We start from the raw sequence: 27,130 nt of genomic DNA, 5'->3' as shown, positions 1-27,130 counted from the left end.
CTGAAGCCGGCACACGTGGACATTGATCGGCCGGTGCCGGTTGCACAGCCCTGCCCGCGCGGTCGCCCCCCGTCCAAGCTACCCCCTCCAGTGTCTGCTACGACCCCTCCACCTGTCGGTCAGTCGCCGGTCCCTGCGCCGGTCATGGTGCGCACCCGGGCTGGTCGCCTCGTGCGCCCTCCTGTCCGTTTTGTACCTCCGGTTCTTGGGGGGGGTCCTGTGGCGGATCAGGCCACTCCTTGGGTCAGCCCCCTCGTTACGTGACGGACAGGCGAAAGGGGTTAAAAGCCAGACCAAGGGAAGGCGTATCTTATCCCTAGGAGAACTACGCTGTGGGCAGGAGCTCACAGCCTAATAAAAGAATCTTACTAAACACTGCCTGGCGTCTTGCCTTTTCTCTGGCCTCCGCCAGGCCACTACAAAGGTATCATAAAACCCAGCTCTCCCCCTTGGAAGGCACAAGTTGTCGTGGTTAAGTACCCCTTGGAGAGACATAGAAAGAGACTCTGCATTGATTATTCTCAAACTATAACCAGTTCATGGAGCTTGATGCATATCCATTACCTCGTATAGAAGATATTATCAATACATGAGCCAAGTATAAGATAATCTCTACTTTTGACCTAAAAAGTGCTTACAACCAAATTCTTTTGAAAGAATCAGAAAAGAAATACACTGCATTTGAAGCAAATGGAAAATTATACCACTACTGCAGAGTTCCGTTTGGTGTAACTAATGGTGTGGCTGTTTTTCAGAGAGAGATGGACAAACTTGTTAAACAGGAAAACCTTAAAGATACTTTCCCTTATCTTGATAATATAACTATTGCAGGAAAAGTCCAAGCTGAACATGACAAAAATGTACAATGGTTTTTAGAAGTTGTACATTCTAAAAATCTAACATTAAATGAGACTGGCAGAATGATTCCACCCACTCCAAGAAATACCTGTTCCAGCTACATTAAACTCTCTATGAAGGCTTCTTCGTATGTTTGCATATTATGCTAAATGGATACCAAATTTTTCTGACAAAATTCAGCCTTTGATTAGAGCAAAATCTTTCTCTCTTGACTCTATAGCAATTGGTGCCTTTTCTTTAAGGAAACAATTAGAATCTGCGACATTACACGCCATCGACGAGGATCTCCCCTTTGTTGTTGTATGTGATCCCTCTGATTTAGCACTTTCAGCAACATTAAATCAAGGAGGACGACCAGTGGCTTTCATGTCACGTACTCTCCAAGGTAGTGAATTGCACTACCCACCCGTCGAAAAGGAAGCTACAGCAATTATTGAAGCAGTGAGAAAATTGAGTCCTTTCCTTGCTCACCAGCACTTCCCTTTAATAACAGATCAGCATTCAGTAGCTTTTATGCTAGATAGTTGGAAACGAACGAAGATTAAAAAACAGTAAAATTCATGAATGGAGGATTGAATTATCTGCATATAGTTATTCAATTGAGTACCACCTTGGTAAGGATAATGTTGGTCTGGATACATTAACTCGAGCATTTTGTGCAGTCACTGATCCTCACAAAAGGTTGTGTCATCCTGGAGTCACTCGTATGTTACACCAAGTTCGTTCCAAAAACTTACCTTTCTCTACAGAAGATGCGAAGGTGATGTGTGCTTCATGTAGAATCTGTGCTGAATTAAAACCAAGGTTCTTCCGTTCTGTAGAAGGAAGATTGATCAAAGCTACTCAACCTATGGAACGTGTAAGTATTGACTTCAAAGGGCCTTTACCATCCTCCTCTCAAAATGTTTATATACTTACCATAGTTGATGAATATTCGAGGTTTCCATTTGCCTTTCCTTGTCCAAATATGTCAGCTGCTACGGTTATCAAATGTTCAGATCAACTGTTTTAATTATGTGGATTTCCACGTTACATACATTCTGATAGGGGCACCTCATTCATGTCAAACGATTTAAAAGACTACCTTTCTAATAGAGGAATTGCAACAAGTAAAACAACACTATATCATACTATTGGAAATGGTCAGGTTGAGAGGTATAACGGAATCATTTGGAAAGTAGCGAAACTGGCTTTAAAGTCAAATGACATACCAGATCAGCAGTGGGAATGTGTTCTACCAGATGCATTACACTCCATTAGATCTCTACTGTCAACTGCTACCAATACTACTCCACATGAGCGGTACTTTAACTTCAAATGGCGTTCTTCCAGTGGTATTTCTCTGTCATCATGGTTGACTAGCCCTGGGACTGTGTTGCTTCGTTGGTATGTCCGATCAAATAAGAATGAGCACTTAGTTGTTGAAGTTGAACTGACTGATGTCAACCCTTCTTATGCAAGTATCAGGATGGATGTCAGTCAACTGTCTCATTTCATGACCTTGCACCATGTCCATCAGCTCCATCACTCCTTTATAATATTAATCAAGAACTTCCTTCAACACTCCCACTGTCCCCAATGAAAACTTCTATAAGTAATTCTAAAATTGAAAATGTAAATAACAATATGAGTGAAGTTGATGACCAAGCAATATATGTACCACCAGCTATTGAAACACCATTATCTCCTGATGCTCCAGTGCTGCGACGGTCATCAAGACATACTAAACCTCCTGACCGTCTCAACTTATAAATAGGAGGGGAGAATGAAGTGTGCACATGTGCGGGGCTTGGGCTGGCGAGGCCTGCTGAATCAGCGATAATTTCCAGGCGCTTTGAAGATGTGTATGACAGAAATGAGTTGCTTAAAGCTTAAATAAAGTTTAATTAATTAGAATTTTCATTTGCCTCACAACATTGACGTTGAAAGCAAGGTTGTTGTTCTGGCACCATTTGATCAGTTGTTCGATCTTCCTCCTATTTTCCAACTTATCGTCATCTATAATTCATGCAACAACAGTGGTGTCATTGGCCAACCTGAAGATGGAGTTCAAACTGTTTCCGGCTACACAGTCATGAGCAGGCTGAGCACGCAGGTCCTCCAATGCTGATGGTTATCAAGGAGGAAGTGTTGCTGCCAATTCGTACAGATCATTGTCTGTTGACAAGGAAGTCTAGGAACCAGTTGCAGAGGGTTGTGCAGAGACCCAGTTCCATGAGCTTAGTATCCAGCTTGGAGGGGATCGTGGTGTTAAACATCCTGATGTATGTGTTTTTATCATTCAATCAGTCCAGTGCAGAGCGGTGAGTCAGCAAGATTGCATCTTCTGTTGACCTGTTGTGATGGGAGGCAAATTGTAGCGGGTCCATGTTCTTGTTGAGGAAGGAGTTCATATGCACCATAAACAACCTCTCAAAGCACTTCATCACCATATACCTAGTCACTGAGGCACGTCACCATATTCGTCTTCGCCAAAAGTAAAGCAGATGGGAACCTGAACTAAAACATTTTTTGGGAGATTGTTTGTATCCTCTGCAGTGATACCTAGTAGATTCCTGAAGGTGCGCAGCACAAAGACAGTCACTGTGATCCACCATACTGACTAACAAAAAACCCAACTGTACCAAACCAGTTCATTGGTACTTGGTCTGTAAACATCTACACCATAATGCTTCACGTCCCATCTACACTAGTCCCACCTGCCATATTCCCTCTAAACATGTCCTATCCAGTCTTGGCAGGACCACAATCAAGCACAGGACTAAGCAGTGAAATTTCTGGAGTTTCAGTAACCCTACAACCTTGCTGCAGGCTAATCTACAGTCAGTAAGCTGTAAAGCTACTGTTCTGCCACTTCGTCTGCAAACACCTACACCATAACGCTTCCAGAGCTCATCCACATACTTCTCACATTTTGTGAGTGTCCTTGCATCCATCACCTTCTCGGGGTGGTCCCTCATTGCAACCCACTCCTTGGTGAAAGAAAAATCGTTAGGTTTTTCTCACCCTCTCTCTACTCGCCTGAAAATGATGTAAACTGGTTTCAAATATCTTCGTTTATGGGGAAAGGTTTCTCATTATCCACGCTACTCCTACCCACATAACCCACAGCTCGCTCTGACCAGATTCCCCTCATGTCCGAAACGCTCTGTCCCAGGGAACAGTCTGGTCAATCTCCTTTGCCCATCTGAAGTGCATTCCCACCCCTCCTATGGTGTGGTGACCAGAAATGCACACAGCACTCCAGCTGTGGCCTCAGCAACGTTTTACAGTTCACTCAAAATACTTCGCACCCATTCTGCTGTCTCCGAATTCTCCATCATTCGGCTCACTTTACACAGTATCACTTTGCAATGCTGCTCGTCTGATTGACAGCTCCATCTGCCCCTCCTCGGGCTGCGGCCGCCCCTGTCACGTGATGAGAGGAGAGGTCACGGAGCTAATTGCGACCTGACGTCACGTCCCCATTGACGTCGTTCCCTCGGCAACCGGCTGCGAGGCCCACGGAGGAGGAGCGGCCTGGGCCCGGGGGTGGACGCGAGAGATTCCCCGGGCAGGAGGTGTTGTGGCGACCGGGGGCCCGTGTCCAAAGTGCTGGAGCGCGGTTCCAGCTCGTCCCGGTCCCGGGGCCGCACTGAAGGGAGTCAGGGTGAGAAGAGGCGGATGGAGCCTCGCCTTCATCAGCGCGGCGGAGAAGAGGAACCGAATTCAAAATGGGTCCGGCCGAGGCTGCCCCAGGATGGAAGTGTGGGCCCTGGTCCTGATCTCCGGCCTGAGGATGCAGGACCATGGGGTTTATTCCACGTCCTGGGACCAGGGGTCGTGGGCTGGGAAGGGGAAGCATTGACTCGACTGAACTGAAACGGTCGATGCAGAGAAACTGTTCCCTGCAGCAGGTAAATCTGAGAGCGGTCGACAGGCGCTCCCACTGAGAAATAAAGGTAGAACAGTTTGGAAACACTCGGCAGGTCGGTCAGCATCTCCGGGGAGAAAAGCAGAGTTTCGGTTCCAGGTCTCAGCTCTGTTTCTCTCACCACGGTCGCTGCCTGGGCTGCTGAGAATTCCCAGCAGGTGTTATGTTCATCTCGGACTTCCAGCATCTGCAGATTTTATTTTCTTCCCATCAAACAATTGGAAGCTGAGGTTAAGAACTGAACTGGGGTTGGTGTGTACTTGCTAGAGTTTCAAAGAATGAGAGGTAATCTCACGGCTTCTCTTGTGTTTGCAGACTGACTTGGAGGGATGAACAAGATGGCGATTGCATCAAACGTGCCATTCCCATGTGGATCTGGGACCTGACAAGTGGAATCTTGTGGACATGAGTGCTCCTCCACCGTGGACATTGGGGTCTTCTCTTCTTGACTGCCGTCAAGTGAACAGTGAGTGTATGTTGGTATCTACTCCACCAGTCCCTGCCTCAGTTTTAACAATGCCATCCTCGTGTTCAAATCCCTTCTTTGCCCTCACCCTTTCTGTAACCTCCTTCACTGTTCTGGCGCTCTGAAATCTTTGCTCTCCTCCACCTATGGCAACGTCATGTCCCTTCCCTTTTCAGATTGGAGGACTCTGACTACAGGTGTGCTGCAGGAATTATTACTTGGTCCTTTCTTTTGTCTAAACAACTTAATTCCCTTGTTCCAGTCCCGACTTGAAACATTCCCTCCCTAAATGCAGCATATACCTGTTGAGTTCTTCCAGCACACGGCATAAAGAGTTGGTACGTAACTTCGGAGACAACACCAAAATTGATGAAGTTGCGGTCAGTGAAGATGGTTGTGAAAGTATACAGCAGGATACAGATCAGCTACAGAAATGGTGGATAAATGGCAGATGGTGTTTGATTGGAGCAAATGAAAGGGGTTGCACTTTGTTAGGTCTAATGTTAGGGGAAAGTATACAGTTAATGTCTGGATCCTCAAAAGCATTGACATGTGGAGGGATTTTGGGGGACACTACAGCAACCTAAAAGTGAGATCACAAGTAGATAGTATGGTAAAGACGGCACATGATATACTTTGTGGGTCGGTGTATTGCGTAAAAGAGTCGGGAACCCATGTTGCAGCCTTGGAGTATTGTCTGGTCACCCCATTACAGGAATGTTGGTGAGAGTGCAGAAGAAGTTTACCAGAATGTTGTCTGGATTAGAAGACATTAGGTCCAAGGCAAGGTTGCATAAAATTGGATTGTTTTCTCTGGAGTATCGGAGGCTGAGGTTGAAGTAGATAAAATTAGGAGGGGCATAGAAAGTGTGGATAGTCTGATCCTTGTCCCTGGCTGAAATTGTCATAAACTAGATGGCTTAGCTTTAAGGTTTGAGACACAAAGTTTAAACGATATGTGTGTGACCGCTGTTTTGCACAGGGTGGTATGGGTGCCTGGAATGTGCTGCGTGGGAGATGGTGCAGGCAGATAGAATAGTGGCATTTAAGAGTCTTTTGGATAGACACTTGGATATACACGGATATGAATCACACGCAGGCAGAGAGGATTAATTAAACTTGGCATGGAAACATAGAAAATAGGTGCTGGAGGAGGCCATTTGGCCCTTCGAGCCAGCACTGTCATTCATTGTGATCATGGCTGATCGTCCACAATCAATAACCCGTGCCTGCCTTCTCCCCATATCCCTTGACCACTAGCCCCTAGAGCTCTATCTAACTCTCTTAAATCCATCCAATGATTTGGCCTCCAATGCCCTCTGTGGCAGAGAATTCCACAAATTCACAACTCTCTGGGTGAAAAAGTTCCTTCTCACCTCAGTTTTAAATGGCCTCCCCTTTATTCTAAGACTGTGGCCCCTGGTTCTGGACTCGCCCAACATTGGGAACATTTTTCCTGCATTTAGCTTGTCCAGTCCTTTTATAATTTTATATATTTCTATAAGATCCCCTCTCATCCTTCTAAACTCCAGTGAATACAAGCCTAGACTTTTCAATCTTTCCTCATATGACAGTCCCGTAATCTCAGGGATCAATCTCGTGAACTTACGCTGTACTACCTCAATTACAAGGATGTCCTTCCTCAAATTAGGAGACCAAAACTGCACACAATACTCCACATGTGGTCTTGCCATGTTTGTTTAGTTTAGAGATACAGCATGGCAATAGGCCCTTCGGCCTACCAAGTCTGCACTGGCCAGCGATCCCTGCACATTAACACTATCCTATACACACTTGAGAATCTATGCTATTAGCTGATATAGTCAATTAGGGATATTATATTTTGTTGTAGTAGAGATGGTTTATTTTGTTGTTTTAGCTAATATAAAATGAATGCTTATTTTAGTGGAAAGCAGTAAGATGGATGCTTGTGGCAGAAATGTTATCCTTGGGAACAGAATGTGTTTGTCCCTTTACGAATGATAAGGAGTGTACAGAAGAGATGGGCTATTGTCCTCTCCCACAACTCTGTCTGACTGCGAGTGCTGTGTATTGAAACAGTAAAGCAAGGTCATGCAGCTACGAGATTGCTCGTCTATAGAGATAAGAAAGTTTATTTCTTAGTAACAACTCCTTATTTGGGTGCGTGTGAAAGTAGGAAAAGTTTTGAATCCACTCTAGGTAAATTGATGCGTTTCTCTAAAAACATGTGACTTATATTAATGGTTTCGTTTCTGAGCATGTGACCTGTATCAATGATTTTGTCTTCTCTGTAACCATGGGAATTGTACTGACCATCAGTCACTGAAAGAAAGTATGCAGGTACAGCAGGTATGTGTAATTGGTCCTTGATTTCTTTTTGTCACACCTCTCTTTTTCTGTATAATAAGTAAACAATCGTGGAGAAGTTGTTCTTCCCCTCCCCTGAGTTGAGATCTTTTCAGACACCAGTATTGAGTCTGGAGATCCTCTTGGGGAAGAACCCCATGGTGGAATAAATCTGATGTGCTAATCCAGTATCACGTGTGATTATTCAGACTGAAGGTAAAGAACTTGATTTAACACACTAAGGACAATTTGCACAGACACCAAGCCAAGCCAATTAACCTTCATACCTGTGTACGTCTTTGGAGTGTGGGAGGAAACCAAAGATTTTGAATAAAATCCACACTGTCATGGGGAGAACGTAGAAACTCTGTACAGACAATACCCGTAGTTGGAATCATTTGGGCCTGTTCCTGCGCTGTTCTATGTTCTTCTCTTTTTAAATGCTGCAGGGATCAATGTTGGTTGCTGTTGTGTGTCATGCATATTACTATAAATAAGTCGCACAATTATCAAGTTTACAGCTCTCTCCACAGTTTATGGTAGAGTGGAGAGTGAAGAAGGGTATCTATGTTTACAACTGAAGACTGATCAACTGGGAAAGCGGGCATGGGAATGGCAATGTAATTTAATTTGGACAAGTGTGTAGTGATGCATTTTGAAAGTTAAACCAGGTAGGAGTACACAATGATCACACACAATCTTATTCATCTTCACCTGGTTAGCTTCCACTGCTCCAAGGAAATCAAGCCCAGCCTGTCCAGTCTCTCCTTATAACGGAATGATTCCACCCCAGTAAACATCCTGGTGAATCTCCTCTCCAGTGTAATCTCGTTCTTCCTACAATACAGCACCAGAAAAGTCCACACTGTTCCAGCTGTGCCCTTACCAAAGTTTTAAAAGGTTCTAGTAAAACGTGTGTTCTGACGAAGACAAGTATCCCACAGAACTTCTTCACCACTCATCCTAACTGTGCCGCCACGTTCAGGAGTATTTTGCAAGCCGATCAAGATCTCTTTATTCCACAATATCTCCTCAGAGTACATATGACTCTTGTTTAACCCTGGCAGGTGCCTCATTTGTTGTCTTCCAGTCAATTAGCATCTCAGCTGTTGCCAGTAAAGATTTAAATCTCCCCGTCAGTGCCCCAGTAATCATCTCCATGCCCAACAAAGTCGTCCTGGGGAATTATCGACCTTTGTGCCTGCTAAGATATCTGAGTGTTCTCCAGAAATTCACTTCATACTTAAAATCTCCTGCCACAATGAATTTTAAGTGAACACAGGTGAGAACAAACAGGCCTGATTCTTTCCCTGGTAACACTTTTGCTCATAATCTACCTAGCAATCTTCCTGAAATTTTCCTTGATCTGAGCTGCCACTAATTTTCCAGATTCCTCTTTCCCTTCTTAATTTATTTCACAAGTACCACCTTCTCTCCCCAGCCCCCTCTCTCCCTTCATGAAGTCTCTGCGCGGGATCTTGTCAAAGGCTGTTTGATGTCCATGTGAACCACTTCTCTCTTTGCTACTTTTCTTAATATATGTAATCAATCCCTCAACATCCCTCGAGATTCAGGAATCCCTGGACTTTCTGCCCCAATGGAGCATGTTGGCCATGAACTCTGAAACAACTCCCACTTCTCTGTACATGTACATTTCCCTGCAAGTCACTTCTCCCCATCCACATTTGCCAGGTTCTTTATAATGAAAATGAAATGGTCCTTTCTCCAATTCAGACACTTCATTTCCAGACAATACTTCTTTTTCCCTAACTACTTTGAAACTTTGAGTTGCCCTCAATATCCCAAAAGTGATTGCACACTGACACTTTATCCACTTCCCCAGCCTCATTGCCTGGGATTGGGACAGGCAATGCCCCATCCCCAGTGAGACGATTAATGTACTGAAACAAACATTCTCCTTGATGCACTTTTAAAAACCCTACCCCTGATCCTTCACACAAAGGGAATCCAGTTAATATTGTGGATGTTGCAATGATCAACCATGGTAATTCTGTGCTGGGTATGAACAGATTTGTGTGCTCTCTACAGTGCTATGTGTATTTATAGATCTTCTTGTGAAGTTCTCAGTGCTGCAAAGTTGATTGTCCTTATTGTCCACTGCTGACTGTTTCTCCGCAATGCAGTGTGCGATATTTATTTGGTTGTATCCTCAAGTTGCAGGACTGTGGTTTGTATATTCTCTGTCCTGGTAGTGCAGCTCATACAGTGGTCTGATGGTGACACCTATGTCTGCATCATGCTGGGAGATACAAAGTCCATGCAATGTGGGTATTTAAATGCCTGTACCCGTAAAATCCACTGGTGTTTTGTTTGTTGGCCTGTATCTTCACATTGCAAAATCCTACAGTGCAACGGCCCGTGTTGTAAGGGCCCGTGTCCTCACAGTGCAACGGCCCGTGTTGTAAAGGCCTATGTCCTCACAGTGCAACGGCCCGTGTTATAAAGGCCTGTGTCCTCACAGTGCAACGGCCCGTGTTGTAAGGGCCTGTGTCCTCAAGAGTCAAGTCAAGAGTGTTTTATTGTCAGATACTGTATCCTGAAACAGAACAGTAAATTTCCCCGGTGTGGGACGAATAAAGGAATATACTGGGAGAGGAATTTCCCAGATTTTTTCCCAAATTGGCCTGGGTTTTTTATCCGGTTTTTCGCCTCTCCCAGGAGATCACTCAGTTCTTTTGGGTGGGCGGTTGGAGCGGTTGGAGTAGCGGCCGGGCGGTAGGTTTAGTAACCGAGCGCGGGGCTTTGTTTGGAGAGTATGACTGCCAGGGCAGTTTTTTGTTCTGGGTGTCAGATGTGGGGAATCTGGGAGTCTGATAGTCTTCCAGACATCCACATCTGCGCCAGGTGTGACGAGATGGGGCTCCTAAGGGACCCTATTAGGAACCTGGAGCGGCAGATTGATGACCTCCGTCTGATCAGGGAGAGTGAGGAGGTTATAGATAGGAGTTACAGGGAGGTGGTCACTCCTAGACCACGGGAGGTAGACAAGTGGGTCACTGTTAGGGGGGGCAAGGAACAGAGGCAGGGACTAGGGAATACCCCGGTGGCTGTACCCCTTGGAAATAAGTACTCCTGTTTAAGTACTGTTGGGGGGGACAGCCTACCTGGGGGCAACGACGGTGCCCGGGCCTCTGGCAAGGAGTCCGGCCCTGTTGCTCAGAAGGGTAGGGAAAGGAAGAGGAGAGCAGTAGTAATAGGGGACTCTATAGTGAGGGGGTCAGATAGGCGTTTCTGTGGACGCAGTCGGGAGACCCGGATGGTGGTTTGCCTCCCTGGTGCCGGTGTCCGGGATGTGTCTGAGCGTGTCCAGGATATCCTGAAAGGGGAGGGAGAGGAGCCAGAGGTCGTGGTACATATAGGTACCAACAATATAGGTAGGATAAGGGAAGAGGTCCTGAAAGGAGAATTCAGGGGGCTAGGAAGAGAGTTAAAAAAAAGGACTTCCAAAGTAATAATCTCAGGCTTACTGCCTGTGCCACGCGATAGTGAGAATAGGAATGGAGTGAGGTGGAGGATAAATACGTGGCTGAGGAACTGGTGCAGGGAGCAGGGTTTCAAGTTTCTGGATCATTGGGACCTCTTCTGGGGGAAGTATGACCTGTACAAAAAGGACGGGTTGCATCTGAACCCGAGGGGAACCAATATCCTGGCGGGGAGATTTGCTAAAATAACTGCGGAGACTTTAAACTAGTACGGTTGGGGGGAGGGACTCAAACACAGATAGCTAATAGGCAGTGTGTGAGGCAGGAGGCAGAAAAGGGAAACACTCAGACCCAATATGTAGGAGAGAAAGAAGGGAAAAGAAATAAACTGAGAATAAGAAATGATGGGTCCCTTAAATGTGTATATTTTAATGCTAGGAGCATTGTAAGAAAGGTGGATGAGCTTAGAGCCTGGATTGACATCTGGAAGTATGATGTTGTGGCGATCAGTGAAACATGGTTGCAGGAGGGTTGCGATTGGCAATTAAATATTCCAGGATTTCATTGTTTCAGATGTGATAGAATCGGAGGGGCAAGAGGTGGGGGTGTTGCATTGCTTGTCAGGGAGGATATCACAGCAGTGCTGTGGCAGGACAGACTAGAAGGCTCGATTAAGGAGGCTGTTTGGGTGGAACTCAGAAATGAGAAAGGTTTAGCAACACTTATAGGGGTGTATTATAGACCGCCAAATAGGGAACGAGAATTGGAAGAGCAAATATGTAAGGAGATAGCAGATATTAGTAGTAAGCACAGAGTGGTGATTGTGGGTGATTTCAATTTTCCGTATATAGACTGGGAATCACATTCTGTTAAAGGGCTGGATGGTTTGGAGTTTGTAAAATGTGTGCAGGATAGTTTTTTGCAGCAATACGTAGAGGTGCCTACCAGAGAAGGGGCAGTGTTGGACCTCCTGTTAGGAAATGAGACGGGTCAGGTGACGGAGGTATGTGTTGAGGAGCACTTTGGGTCTAGTGATCATAATGCCATTAGTTTCAATATCATTATGGAGAAGGTCAAATCTGGACCAAGGGTTGAGATTTTGGATTGGAGAAAGGCTAATTTTGAGGAGATGAGAAAGGATTTAAAAGGAGTGAAATGGAAATTGTTGTTTTATGAAAAGGATATAATAGAGAAATGGAGGATATTTAAAGGTGAAATTTTGAGAGTACAGAGTCTTTATGTCCCTGTTCGGTGGAAAGGAAAGAATAATAATTTGAAAGAGCCGTGGTTTTCCAGGGAAATTGGACACTTGGTTCGGAAAAAGAGGGAGATATACAATAAATATAAGCGGCAGGGAGTAAATGAGGTTCTTGAGGAATATAAAGAATGTAAAAGGAATCTTAAGAAGAAAATTAGAAAAGCGAAAAAAAGATATGAGGCTGCTTTGGCAAGTAATGTAAAAGTAAACCCCAAGGGGTTCTACAGATATGTCAATAACAAAAGGATAGTGAGGGATAAAATTGGTCCATTAGAGAGTCAGAGTGGACAGCTATGTGCTGAGCCGGAAGAAATGGGGGAGATATTAAACAATTTCTTTTCTTCGTTATTTACCGAGGAGAAGGATATTGAATTATGTGAGGTAAGCGAAACAAGTAGAGTAGTGATGGAAATTAGGAGGATTAAAGAAGAGGAGGTACGGACACTTTTGAAGAATATAAAAGTGGATAAGTCTCCAGGTCCTGATAGGATATTCCCTAGGACATTGAGGGAAGTTAGTGCAGAAATAGCAGGGGCTATGACGGAAATATTTCAAACGTCATTAGAAACAGGGATGGTGCCGGAAGATTGGCGCATTGCGCATGTTGTGCCGTTGTTTAAAAAAGGTTCTAAAAGTAAACCTAGCAATTATAGACCTATTAGTTTGACGTCTGTGGTGGGAAAATTAATGGAAAAGATACTTAGGGACAATATATATAATTATTTGGATAATCAAGGCCTGATTAGAAACAGTCAACATGGATTTGTGCCTGGAAGGTCATGTTTGACTAATCTTCTTGAATTTTTTGAAGAGGTTACCAGGGAAATTGATAAGGGCAAGGCTGTGGATGTTGTCTATATGGACTTCAGTAAGGCATTTGACAAGGTTCCACATGGAAGGTTGATTAAGAAGGTTAAATCGTTGGGTATTAATAGTGAGGTTGCAAGATGGATTCAACAATGGCTGAATGGGAGATACCAGAGGGTAACGGTTGACAATTGTATGTCAGGTTGGAGGCCAGTGTCTAGTGGAGTGCCCCAAGGATCTGTGTTGGGTCCACTGTTATTTGTCATTTACATTAATGATCTGGATGATGGTGTGGCAAATTGGATTAGTAAATATGCAGATGATACTAAGATAGGTGGAGTAGTTGATAGTGAGGTAGATTTTTGGAAGGGTGGGCTGAAAGATGGCAGATGGAGTTTAATGCTGATAAGTGTGAGGTGCTGCATTTTGGTAGGACAAATCAAAATAGGACGTACAGGGTAAATGGTAGGGAATTGAGGAATGCAGTGGAACAGAGGGATCTGGGAATAACTGTGCATTGTTCCCTGAAGGTGGAATCTCATGTGGATAGGGTGGTGAAGAAGGCGTTTGGTATGCTTGCCTTTATAAATCAGAGCATCGAGTATAGAAGTTGGGATGTAATGTTGAAATTGTACAGGGCATTGGTGAGGCCGAATCTGGAGTATGGTGTGCAGTTCTGGTCGCCAAATTATAGGAAGGATGTCGACAAAATGGAGAGGGTACAGAGGAGATTTACTAGAATGTTGCCTGGGTTTCAGCACTTAGGCTACAGAGAGAGGTTGAACAGGTTGGGTCTTATTCTTTGGAGCGTAGAAGGTTGAGGGGGGACTTGATAGAGGTTTTTTAAATTTTGAGAGGGACGGACAGAGTTGACGTGGGTAGGCTTTTCCCTTTGAGAGTGGGGAAGATTCCAACAAGGGGACATAGCTTCAGAATTGAGGGACAAAGGTTTAGGGGTAACTTCTTTACTCAGAGGGTTGTGGCTGTATGGAATGGACTTCCGGTGGAAGTGGTGGAGGCTGGCTCGATTTTATTATTTAAGAGTAAATTGGATAGGTATATGGATAGGAGGGGATTGGAGGGTTATGGTCTGAGTGCAGGTAGATGAGACTAGGTCAGGGAGAATGGTCGGCGTGGACTGGTAGGGCCGGACAGGCCTGTTTCCATGCTGTAGTTGTTATATGTTATATATGTTATATGTTATTAGTGAAATTCTTTCCTGCAGCACCAAAACAGATATGTAAACATTGTACTGTGCAAACGTCATAATAACCGACAACTGTGAAGTTCAGTAGATAAAAAGAACAAACAATAATAGTGCAAAGCAAAAATTAATTGTCCCAAGTCAATGTAGCTATGGGGCTTATTTGGAGTTTGTAGTGTGCAATAGCCAGATGATGTTGGGAATAACCTGGTCCAAAACCTGGACGTTAGAGTTTTCCAGCACCGAAACCACCTTGCCAATGACATTGGTGAAATGAGTGCATGGCAAGGTTGATGTTGGTCTGTGATGATGCTGGTTGCCTTCTTGAGCCTGCGACTCCGCTAGATTACTTTGACAGTGGGGAGGTCAGTAGCCGTTATGGACTGGGCAGTGTGGAAGAAGGAACTACAGATGCTGGTTTAAACGGAAGATTGACACAAAAAGCTGGAGTAACTTAGTGGGACAGGCAGCATCTCTGAAGAGAAGGAATGGGTGACGTTTCGAGACGAGACCCTTCTTCAGATTGGTTAGGGATAAGGGAAACAAGAGATATAGACTGTGAAATGGAGAGTGTGACTTGGGTGGGGGAGGGATGCCGGGGCTACCTGAAGTGAGGGAAATCACTATTCATACCACTGAGATGCAAGCTGCCCCATCGAATTTGCGTTTAGCCTCACTCTGACAATGGAGGACAGCAAGGACAGAAAGGTCTGTGTAGGAATGGGAAGGAGAATTAAAGTGTCCGGCAACCAGGAGACATGGCTTGAAGGTGACCAAGGCTGGGAGCTAAACATGCAGGAGTATTCAATATTCAGGAAAGATAGATAGAAAGGAAGAGGACATGGGGTGGCATTGCTGGTTAAAGAGGAGATGAATGCAATCACAAGGAGAGACATTAGCTTGGATGTCGTAGAATCGGTGTGGGTAGAACTGCGAAATAGCCAATGGCAGAAAATGCTTGTTGGAGTTGTAGACAGACCACCAAACAGCAGCAGGGAGGTTGGGGGTTGCATAAAGCAGGGAATTAGGGATGTGTGTAGTAAAGGTACAGCAGATATCATGGGTGACTTTAATCTACATATAGATTGGGCCAACCAAATTGGTAACATCGCTGAGGAGGAGGATTTCCTGGAATGTACACAAGATGGTTGTTTAAGCCAACATGTTGAGGAACCGACTAGAGGGCAGGTCATCCTAGTCCGGGTATTGTATAATGAGGAAGGATTAGTTAACGATCTTGTTGTGCAAAGCCCCTTGGGCAACAGTGATCATAATATGATGGAATTCTGCATTAGGATGGATAGTGAGACGGTTAATTCAGAGACTGGGGTCCTGAACTTGAAGAAAGGGGACTTTGATGGTATGAGATGGGAATTGGCTTGGATAATCAGGCAAATTATACTTAAGTTTGACAGTGGAGATGCAATGGCAAAGATTTAAAGACCGCATGGATGAACTCCAAAAAATGTTCATGCCTGTCTGGCGAAAAATAAAACGGGGAGGGCGGCTCAACAGTGGCTCACAAGGGAAATCAAGGGAAGTGTTAAATCCAAGGAAGAGGCATATGAATTGGCCAGAGGAAGCAGCAAACTGGAGGACTGGGAGAAATTTAGAACACAATAGAGGAGGAGAAAGGGGTTAATTAAAAGGGGGGAAAAGAGCATGAAACAAAAAAACACTAGTCTTACTGTCTCCGACTACATTCTTTCTTTCTCCCACCCCCTCACTGAACATCAGTCTGAAGAAGGGTTTCGACCCGAATCGTCACCCATTCCTTCTGTCCAGAGATGCTGCCTGACCCGCTGAGTTACTCCAGCATTTTGTGTCTACCTTCGATTTAAACCAGCATCTGCAGTTCTTTCCTACACAAGAAAGAAAGCTTGCGGGGAATGTAAAAACTGACAGTAAAAGCTTCTTTAGATGTGTAAAAGGGAAAAGATTAGTGAAGACAAATGTAGGTCCCTTACAATCAGAGACAGGTGAATTTAAAATGGGAAACAAGGAAATGGCAGAACAGTTAATTGAGTACTTTATTTGTGTCTTCCTTGGTGAAGACAGAAATACTAGGGGACGGAGGATCTAGTGGGAGGGAGGAATTGAAGAGAATCCACATTAGTCAGGAAATGGTGTTAGGACTGTTGGGACTGGAGGCAGATAAATCCCCAGGGCCTGATGGTCTACATCCCAGAGTACTCAAGTAGGTGTCCCTAGAAATCGTGGATGCATTGGTGATCATTTTCCAATGTTCTTTCTACTCTCGATCAGTTCCTGTGGACCGGAGGGTAGCCAATGTAACTCCACTCTTTAAGAAAGGAGGGAGAGAGTAAACAAAATTATAGATCAGTTAGCCTTACATCGGTAGTGGGGAAGATGCTTGAGTTGATTATTAAAGATGTTATATCTGCGCATTTGGAAAGCAGTAACAGGATAGGTCAAAGTCAGCATGAATTTATGATGGGGAAATAAATCATGCTTGACTAATCTTCTGGATTTTTTTGAGGATGTAACAAGTAGAATGGATAATGGAGAGCCAGTGGGTGTGGTGTAACTGGACTTCCAAAAAGCCTTTGACAAGGTCCCACACAAGAGATTAGTGTGCAAATTTAGAGCACATCGTATTGGGGTTAGTGTATTGACATGGATAGAGAACTGGTTGACCGACAGGAAGCAAAGATTAGTAATTAACGGGTCCTTTTCAGAATGGCAGGCAGTGGGGTGCTGCAAGGTTCGGTGCTGGGATCCCAGTTATTTACAATATATATTAATGATTTAGACGAGGGAATTAAATGTACCATCTCCAAGTTTGCGGATGACACAAAGCTGGGCGGCAGTGTGAGCTGCCAGGAGGATGCTATGAGGCTGCAGGGTGTCTTGGATAGGTTGGGTGAGTGGGCAGATGCAGTATAATGTGGATAAATCTGAGGTTATCCACTTTGGTGGTGCACAGGAAGGTAGATTATTATCGGAATGGTGTCAGATTCGGAAAAGGGGAGGTGCAACACGACCCGGGTGTGCTTGTACATCAAACACTGAAAGTAAGCATGCAGGTACAACGGGCAGTGAAGAAAGCTGTTGGCCTTCATTGCGAGAGGATTTGAGTTAGGAGCAAGCAGGTTGTACAGGGCCCTGGTGAAACCAACCCTGGAGTATTGTGTGCAATTTATGTCTTATTTGAGGAAGGACATTAATGCTATTGAGGGACTGCAGAGAAGGTTCACCAGATTAATTCCCAGAGGGAGGGACAGACATATGATGAAAGAATGGGTTGACTGGTCTTGCATTCACTGGAATTGAGAAGGATGAGACGGGATCTTGTAGATACATATAAAAATTTTAAGGGATTGGACAGGCTTGATGCAGGAAAATGCTCCCGATGTTGGGGAGTCCAGAACCAGGGGTCACAGTTTAAGAATAAGGGGGCGACCATTTAGGACTGAGATGAGGAAAAACTTTTTCAGCCAGAGAGTTGTGAATCTGTGGAATTCCCTTCCACAGAAGGCAGTGGAGGCCAACTCACTGGATGTTTTCAAGAGAGAGTTAGATTTAGCTCTCAGGGCTGAAGGAATCAAGGGACATGGAGAGAAACCCGGAACGGGGTACTGATTTTAGATGATCAGCCATGATCACATTGATCTGGTTCGAAGGGCGAATGGCCTACTCCTACATCTATTTTTCTATGTTTCTCTCTTCAGGTAGCCCTGAGATTCCCTCTCTATCCATCCCCCATCCAAGTTGCATTAGTTTTTCATTTTCACCCTACAAGCAGCTAACAATGGCCTGTTTCTTTTATCATTGTTACTTTTTTGCATATCTTTCATTCATTATTCTTTACCTCTCCATATCACCGTCTATATCTCTTGTTTCCATTGTCCTTAACCAGTCTGAAGAAGGGTCTCGACCCGAAACGTCACCCATTCCTTCTCTCCAGAGATGCTGCCTGTCCCGCTGAGTTACTCCAGCTTTTTGTGCCTATGAACTGGGCAGTGTTCATCCATTTTTGCAATCATCTTTGATCCTGGGCGTTTCAAGTTGCTGAACCAGGCCATGGTGTAACCAGTCAATATGTTCTCTACTGTACACCTGTAGAAGTTCAATAATGTGTTTGTTAACATACTGAATTTCCTGAATCTTAGAAGTATAAACATTGATGCACTTTCTTTATGATTGCATCAATGTGCTCGGGCCAGGACAGATGTTCAGAAATGTGCATGCCCAGGAATTTGATGCAGTTGCATAAGGATGTGCAGAGACCCAGTTCCTTGAGCTTGGTAACCAGTTTGGAGGGGATAATGGTATGGAACGCCGTGTTACAGTCTGACATCGCACCAATCTGTGTCCCTGCAGGACTGTGGTTGGATTCCCTTTGTCCATCTCCCTACTGTCAGTGCTGGAGCTGCACTGGGCAGTCTCCATGCATTCCTGGGGTGGTTTGTGCGGTCTGTGCCCTTACAGTGTTGGGAGTGGCTGATGCAAAGCTCTCTGTCCACAGGCTGTGTGGTCTGTACTGGGCTGTGATTTCACAGTGCAGTGCAGGGGGTGTTCCTGTCTTTATCTGTACAGCAGAGGGATTGGTGTTGGAAATCTGTTGCCCCACAGAGCAGTTTGAGGTTCCTTGTCTTTATATTATTGTGCTGTGTGATGGTCACACAGTCTCCCTACAGTACAGTGCAGGGGAGTATTATTGTTTCCCGTTGGTGCACGTGACAATAATAATAAACTTAAATCTTTTTAGGTCACACAGTGAGTGCCAGTCATCTATCATCGTATAAATACCAGTCATAAAGTCATAGAGCTGTGCAGCATGGAAACCTTGTCCATGCCAACTAATTTGGCATATTGTGCTGGTCCCTTTTACCTACATTTGGCCCAAATCCCTCTAAAACTAACGACTTGCTCAGCTGCATGATGATGTGGCAACATTTGTACTCTATCCTTCCCAGTGAAGTAAAGCATGCCAAACACAGCCTACACCGCGCTGTTCACCTGACTGACCATTTTCAGGGAGCCATACACCTGTACACTCAGATCTCTGTTCTGCAACACACTTCAGGGTCCTACCATTTACGTGCAAGTCGTGTCCATTGTTTCATAGGCCAAAATGCAACATCTCTTATTTGCCATCTGCCCTTCCTAGTCCCACCTTCCCAACTGCTCTGGACCTTGTTGCAAAGTTGTGGCTAAGGAAGGTGCGATCCCAAGAGGGATACAATGGGGAAAACTGTGGATCTGGTTAAACGACTAGAGGGTGATGGGGGCAAAGGGGGAGGGGAGGAGAGTGTTGGTAGAAGTCATTTAAACACAGAGAATTAACCGTTCATACCCCTCCACAAGCTAAACTTCAGCAGCTGTCCTCCAATTTCCAAGTGGAAAGGTAAATTGTCGCCGGCCCTGATTTGTCCCGGTCTTTTCTCACCTCCAACTTTCCATGCCCTCTCCACTGCCTCCTCAATTTCCCCCACACCCCCTCCCCAATTTCAGGCTGAAGAAGGGTCCCGAGCAAAAACATCACCTATCCCTTTTCTCTTGAGATGCTGGTTACTCCAGCACTTTGTGTCCATCTTTCGTATGAACCAGCATCTGCAGTTCCTTATTTAGACCAGTTCAACATGGGGATTAGCCGGGAACGCTAAATTTAAATTGTATTGTTTATTGACGGTTGGAAATTGGCGGTTAAAGAAAACCAAGGGCGGAGCTGGAAGATGAGAGGCGTCCCTCTTTCTGTCTGTCACAATGATTCTGCCTTTTCTCCTCCTCTGCATTTCCCCGGCAGGTCGGGGCGCTGTGTATAAAAGGAGACAGCAACAGCGAGATTGTCACTGAGCAGCGACTCGAGTGAAGCAGCATCATGTCTGGCCGAGGGAAAGGAGGCAAAGGTCTGGGCAAAGGCGGAGCAAAGCGGCACCGAAAAGTACTTCGCGATAACATCCAGGGCATCACCAAGCCAGCCATCCGCCGCCTGGCTCGGCGTGGCGGGGTCAAGCGGATCTCGGGTCTGATCTACGAGGAGACCCGCGGGGTGCTGAAGGTTTTCCTGGAGAATGTGATCAGGGACGCGGTCACCTACACCGAGCACGCCAAGCGCAAGACGGTCACTGCCATGGATGTGGTGTACGCTCTGAAACGCCAGGGCCGCACTCTCTACGGGTTCGGCGGATAAATAACTACCCCTTTATTCGAACACAAAACAAAGGCTCTTCTAAGAGCCGCCCACAGCCTCACAGAGAGAGCAGTGACCACCCGACTTGGTTAATTATAATTTGTTAAAGGTTAACTGGGGCCGATGAAATTTTCAGCTAATTATATTGAATCCTGCAGCAGTCAATGTGTTCCCGTAAATGATAGAGATTTGTGTTCGCCGGGTGGGGTGAGGAAAGATCAGCCAACCAGAGAGCACGGACTGCAGTATCATTGGTTGCGGATTGAATTTTAAATTGTCGCCAATTTCATTTCACCGGGGAACCGAGGACGGTATTTTATTGATATTTCTGAATAAATTCAGTTTCTGCCAACTTATCACCAACCCATTTTAACTTATCGCTTAAATCATTGACTGAATATGTGGCGCGGATTTACAGACCGGATCCCGGTGCAGACGGAATTCAACTCTGCTCGTGACTGGAAATAAGCGACGGTTACCCAGAGAACGGTTTCGAGTCGACCCTCCTGTTGCTGCAGTAATCATGAGGTATAAAGGTAAAAGGGAAACTGACATCGCCTTGTGTGTGATCTTTTACTGTCGGCTGCCGATGTTCTTTGCATTTCTAATGACCGCGGTGATCAAGTCACACTTGTGTTCAGTGGTCGAATAACTCGTTTCATAAAGCACATTACAATCTGCATCTACTCACTCCCGAGTCACTGCTCTCTCTGTGAGGCTGTGGGCGGCTCTTAGAAGAGCCTTTGTTTTGTGTTCGAATAAAGGGGTAGTTATTTATCCGCCGAACCCGTAGAGAGTGCGGCCCTGGCGTTTCAGAGCGTACACCACATCCATGGCAGTGACCGTCTTGCGCTTGGCGTGCTCGGTGTAGGTGACCGCGTCCCTGATCACATTCTCCAGGAAAACCTTCAGCACCCCGCGGGTCTCCTCGTAGATCAGACCCGAGATCCGCTTGACCCCGCCACGCCGAGCCAGGCGGCGGATGGCTGGCTTGGTGATGCCCTGGATGTTATCGCGAAGTACTTTTCGGTGCCGCTTTGCTCCGCCTTTGCCCAGACCTTTGCCTCCTTTCCCTCGGCCAGACATGATGCTGCTTCACTCGAGTCGCTGCTCAATGATAAACTGACTGCTGTTGTCTCCTTTTATACACAGCGCCCCGACCTGCCCGAGATACGCAGAGAGAGAGAGCGAGAAAGGGGCGGAGAGAGGAAGAGACAACGTGACAGACAGAACCCTCTCATATTCCAGCTCCACGCCCCAGATTCCTGAAACCAATTTCCAAAGGTTAGTCGCCAATCGATCCGAAAATTAGCGCTCCGGACAAACTGTCAGAGACAGGCATTCCGCGGTAAAAGTCACTCAGTGGTATTATCGGTGTGCCCATATCGCCCACCCCACGCGGTTCAGCAGTTTAGTCGCTTTAAAGGATGATTTGGGGAACATATCGAGTTGGTGCTTGGGCTGAGACGGGGATTCTGTCAGTGTTATCGTCTCACTGACAATGAAAGGCTTTAAATTCAGCTTGAAGCCAAACATATGCCCAGTCCGAGTGATGCTGAGCCCGGTCACACCATTTAGTTGTATTCCAGACACTCCATACCGGGGGGAGGGGTGGGGGATGCAGCGAATGTCAGCGAGAGACCCCCGGTAATTTAAATGATTTCCCCCCTGGCACTGAACTTGTCCCGCGACAGGGATCGCTTGAGTCTGAATCAGCTCTTTCCCGAGAGATGTGGGTGGCTCTGAGAAGAGCCGTTGGGTTCAGGTCTTACAATGTTCGTTTTGTAATTCACTTTTTAGTCACTGCCCTCTTGGGTTTCACCGATTTCGGCTTCGCCGGGCGTTTTACCGGCTTCTTTGCTGCCTCTTTCACTGCGACCTTTTGGGTTTTTTTCAGCGATGCCTTCTTGGGCGATACTTTCTTCGCCGCCGTTTTTTTAGCCGCTGGTTTATTGGCCCCAACTTTCTTGGCGGGAGGTTTCTTGACCGTTGGTTTCTTGGTGGTAGTTTTTGCCACTGATTTCTTGATCGGGGTTTTCTTGGCCGTCGGTTTCTTGCTCTTGGATGTCTTGGCTGCAGGAACCTTCGCTTTCTTTATCGGTTTCACGGCGGCTTCTCCCTTACCGGTCTTGAAGGAGCCCTTGTTCTGAACCAGGACACCGTTTGCTACTCTCTTCCTGATGCACAACAGGATCAGGCGGCGGGACTTCATCAGATCGACGCCTTCGGCCCCCAGACCCTTCTTTATCGCAACTAAAGACATCCCTCGGCGATCGTGGGAATCCGCCACAAGCTGGTCGATCCGGCCGCCCAGATTGGGACCGGCTGCCTTGCTCCGGGCGGCCGCCCTCTTCTTCTTGGGAGCATTGGTTTTAGCGGCGGGGACGGCTTGAGGAGCCGCTTCGGCGGCGGCGGTCTCTGTCATGTCGGCGACTCTGCACAAGCTCTCTCTGACACTCAAGACTATGAGAAATGAATCCAGTGGCGGCGGCAGAGAGCAACTTAAAGGCAGCGAGCGGACGGGGCGGAGACATCCTGCTGTCAGCTCCCGGCCCCTCCGCCTCGCTGTGTTTCCTTGTCTTCAAAAACCCTCAAATTCCAATTAAAATCAGACACTTCGGAGACACAGACTGACCTCGGTACATCTCTGAGACCGGAATGTTTATTGTAGAGTAAGTCTGATACGAATTAAAGGCATCGCTTTCCATTTAAACCCGTTTCACTGATGCACTGAGCACGTTCTCTGTCCCGATCGCTGACATGCTCGCTGTTTTTCGACAGAAATATCGAAACCAACGTAAACTTTCCGGTCAATTCCCACATCACGACTGAGCTGGGAAGTGGAGCGATCCCGTGCCACTGATATCTTTACATTTTTCACCAGAGGGACTGGGAAATCCGGCGAAATGTTTGGACCCACAAACACAGTGACATCAATCTGAGTCGGCCACCCCTTTAACACACTCTCTGACACAATGTTCACATCTACACATTCACAGCTCAGACAGTTGGCCCGTTGCACAGTTCCCAGGGTGGGATTACCTCTCCGCTCGACCCGTGCTGTGGATTCTCGGGGGTTGCGTGTGGTTTCCCAGCTCAGTAACTGTTAAACTCGCTGACGCCGCCGCTCATCAGAGTCTCTGATCCCTGGATTCGTCTCGGCTCTCTCTTGCATGAGCGGCCCTGTATTGAACACCTGACACAAACTCCAGTTGTGGTATCAACAGCTCACTGCACGTCAGAAATATAATTTATATACTTGTTATTTTTACCGGATAGTATTATGGTCACTGGATGCCCACTGACACTTCAGTCACTTGCTCCGCCTGATTTCCCAATAGGAGGCCCAGTATCGCCTCCTCTCTGTCAGGCCCTTCCACATATTGTTTGAGAAATCTTTCCTGGACGCATTTAACAAATCCCACCCCTTCCATAGTCTCGAATCTGTGGCGGTCCCAGTCAACATGACGGAAGTTTAAATCACCTGCCAGTATAATCCTGTTACACTTACAGGCTTCTGCAACCCCCTCCCCTACATCAGGTAACCTGTTAAAATCACTAATTCACATTATATCTGCTGCTCCAGCCGAGGTATGGAAGAAGCAGCCAACTAGGATGCATCACCCATGGTCAGCCGTGACCGAGGGGGTCTAAGAAAGAAGTAGAGGAAAATGTCATTGTATCTGTGTCTGCATGCGAGTTGTTGCAAATCAGGCAGCAGGACCCGAAGATCTCTGTGAACCTCAGGCCTTTGTCATCTCAGTATTTGAAGTTGGTTTATTAATGTCACGTAGCAGTATACTGTGACAACGTTTATTTTGCATGTCAGGCAGGCAAATCGTGCACTCACACAATACATGAGAACAAAAAGGAAACAAAGTGCAAGGGGTCACGCGGTGGATTGGAAGATTGGAAACATATGAAAGGTCTGTTCAAGAGTCTGCTAACAGCGGGCAAATAGCTAATCTTGAATCTGGTGACGCGCTTTCAAAAAGCTGGAGTAACTCAGCGGGACAATCGAGACCCTTCTTGAGACCTGTGAGTGGTCCTTGGATTATGTTGGTTGCTTTCCCGAGGCAGGATGAAGTGTCGATTATGTTGATGGGGCAGCCTGGTTTGTGTTGGACTGGGCTATTTCCACAACTCTCTGCAATTTATTGAGATCCTGAACAGACTAGGACAGACCAGCAATCTATGATGTTTCTGGATAAATGATTTCCATGGTGGTGCATCAGCAGAAATTGATAGTCATTGGAGAGCCGCTAGATTGTTTGGTATCCTGAAGAAGTGTAGTCGTTGGTGTGGTGCCTCATCGTATAATCAATGTAGTTGTACCAGAACAAATAGTTGGTGATATGTTTGGAGACATGCTTCTTTTTCCCCCCAAATTTAATAATTTTGTATTCAGATGGACAGAGTAATACAGCCAATAAACAGAGCCTTTGGCCCACCACATCAATTTGCCCATCTGTATTATTCCCATTTTCTGGCATAGAGACTTCATAGAAACATAGAACATAGGTGCAGGAGTAGGCCATTCGGCCCTTTGAGCCAGCACCGCCATACAATAAGATCATGGCTGATCATCCAAAATCAGTGCCCCGTGTCGGCTTTTTCCCCATATCCCTTGATTCCCTTAGCGCTCAGAGCTAAATCTAACTCTCTCTTGAAATCTTTTGTGCCTTGCCTATTCATCTGTCTATATGTTTCTTAAACATGGTGACTGCATCCAATTCCATCACCTTCTCTGTCACATGATTCAGATATCAACCAACCCTATGTAAAAAAAATACCCCTCACATTCCCTTTAAAACTCCTTGTGCTTTACCTCAACCCTATCCCCTCATGTTTTTGAAATACTCACCATGAGAAAACAATATTGATTATTTATTCTAACCTCATATACTTCCAACAGGTCATTCCTCAGTTTCCTTCACAGCAAGGAAAACAGGAAAATCCTCTCCAGGTTCTCCCAAATGGATAAAGTCCTCCAGTCCAAGCAATATTCTGCTGAAGGTAGACACCAAATACTGGAGTAAATCTGTGGGATGTACAGCATCTCTGGAGAGAAGGAATGGGTGACTTTTCGGGTCGAGACCCTTCTTAATACTGATCTGAAGAAGGATCTCGACCCAAAAAGTCACCCATTCCTTCTCTCCAGAGATGCTGAGTTACTCCAGCATTTTGTGTCGACCTTCGATTTAAACCAGCATCTGCAGTTCTTTCCTAAACATTCCGCTGAATCTCCTTTGCACTCTCTCCAGCAAAATTAAGGAAGACGCAAACAATCTCCCAGATGTATTGGAGGACAGAGGATTTAGGGGGGTAGAGGAACTGAAATAAATTTTCATTAGGCGAGAAATAGTATTGGGTAGATTAATGGGACTGAAGGATGATAAATCCCCTGGGCCTGATGGTCTGCATCCCAGGGTCCTCAGGGAGGTGGCTCTAGAAATAGTGGACGCATTGGTGCTCATTTTCCAATGTTCAATAGATTCAGGATCAGGACCTGTGGATTGGAGGATAGCTAATGTTATCCCACTTTTCAAGAAAGGAGTGAGAGTGAAAACGGGGAATTACAGACCAGTTAGCCTGACTTCGGTGGTGGGAAAGATGCTGGAGTCAATTATTAAAGAGGTAATAACAGTGCATTTGAATAGCAGTAAAAGGATAAGTCCAAGTCAGCATGGATTTATGAATGGGAAATCATGCTTGAATAATCTTCTGGAATTTTTTGAGGATGTGACAAGTAAAATGGATGAAGGGGAGCCAGTGGATGTAGTGTATCTAGACTTTCAGAAAGCCTGTGATAAGGTCCCGCACGGGAGATTGGTGACTATAATTAGAGCGCATGGTATTGGGGGGAGGGTGTTGATATGGATAGAAAATTGGTTGGCAGACAGGAAGCAAAGGGTAGGAGTAAACAGGTCCTTTTCAGAATGGCAGGTAATGGCGAGTGGAGTGCCGCAAGGCTCGGTGTTGGGGCCGCAACTGTTTACCATATATATTAATGATTTGGAAGAGGGAATTAGAAACAACACTAGCAAGTTTGTGGATGACACAAAGCTGGGTGGCAGTGTAAACTGTGAAGAGGATGTTAGGAGGTTGCAGGTTGACCTGGACAGGTTGAGTGAGTGGGCAGATGCATGGCAGATGCAGTATAATATAGATAAATGTGAGGTCATCCACTTTGGCGGAAAAAACATGGAGGCAGATTATTTTCTCAATGGAGTTAGGTTAGGTAAGGGGGAGGTGCAGCGAGACCTGGATGTCCTTGTACACCAGTCACTGAAAGTTGGCGTGCAGGTACAGCAGGCATTGAAGAAAACTAATGGAATGTTGGCCTTCATAACATGAGGATTTCTGTATCGGAGTAAAGAGGTTCTTCTGCAGTTTTATAGGGCCCTGGTAAGCCCACATCTGGAGTATTGTGCACAGTTTTAGTCTCCTAATTTGAGAAAGGACATCTTTGTAATTGAGGCAGTGCAGCGTAGGATCACGAGATTGATCCCTGGGATGGCGGGACTGTCATATGAGGAAAGATTGAAAAGACTAGGCTTGTATTCACTGGAGTTTAGAAGGATGAGAGGCGATCTTATAGAAACATATAAATTTATAAAAGGACTGGACAAGCTAGGTGCAGGAAAAATGTTCCCAATGTTGGGCGAGTCCAGAACCAGGGGACACAGTCTTAGA

The 27,130-nt window shown here is 45.7% G+C and overlaps 2 protein-coding genes and 1 pseudogene across 2 annotated transcripts; 1 reads left to right on the top strand and 2 right to left on the bottom strand.

The window, feature by feature from the left end:
* Positions 1–20,122: 20,122 nt before the first annotated feature.
* LOC144609456 (histone H4) lies at positions 20,123–20,434 on the top strand. Its single transcript, XM_078427937.1, has one exon. The coding sequence runs from the start codon at positions 20,123–20,125 to the stop codon at positions 20,432–20,434; it is 312 nt and encodes a 103-aa protein (XP_078284063.1).
* A 774-nt stretch (positions 20,435–21,208) lies between these two features.
* On the bottom strand, positions 21,209–26,761 carry LOC144609452 (histone H4). The gene is made up of 2 exons (XM_078427931.1): positions 26,745–26,761; positions 21,209–21,524 (listed from the first exon to the last, which is right to left on the bottom strand). The coding sequence occupies exon 2, from the start codon at positions 21,518–21,520 to the stop codon at positions 21,209–21,211; it is 312 nt and encodes a 103-aa protein (XP_078284057.1). The 5' UTR covers positions 21,521–21,524; positions 26,745–26,761.
* Positions 22,224–22,968, bottom strand: LOC144609519 (uncharacterized; annotated as a pseudogene).
* Positions 26,762–27,130: the final 369 nt, after the last annotated feature.

Source organism: Rhinoraja longicauda, chromosome 34 (assembly GCF_053455715.1).
Source record: "Rhinoraja longicauda isolate Sanriku21f chromosome 34, sRhiLon1.1, whole genome shotgun sequence".
Classification (NCBI taxonomy): Eukaryota; Metazoa; Chordata; class Chondrichthyes; order Rajiformes; family Arhynchobatidae; genus Rhinoraja; species Rhinoraja longicauda.
The sequence above is the reverse complement of the archived record's forward strand: the minus strand, read 5'-3'. Positions and strand labels throughout refer to the sequence as shown.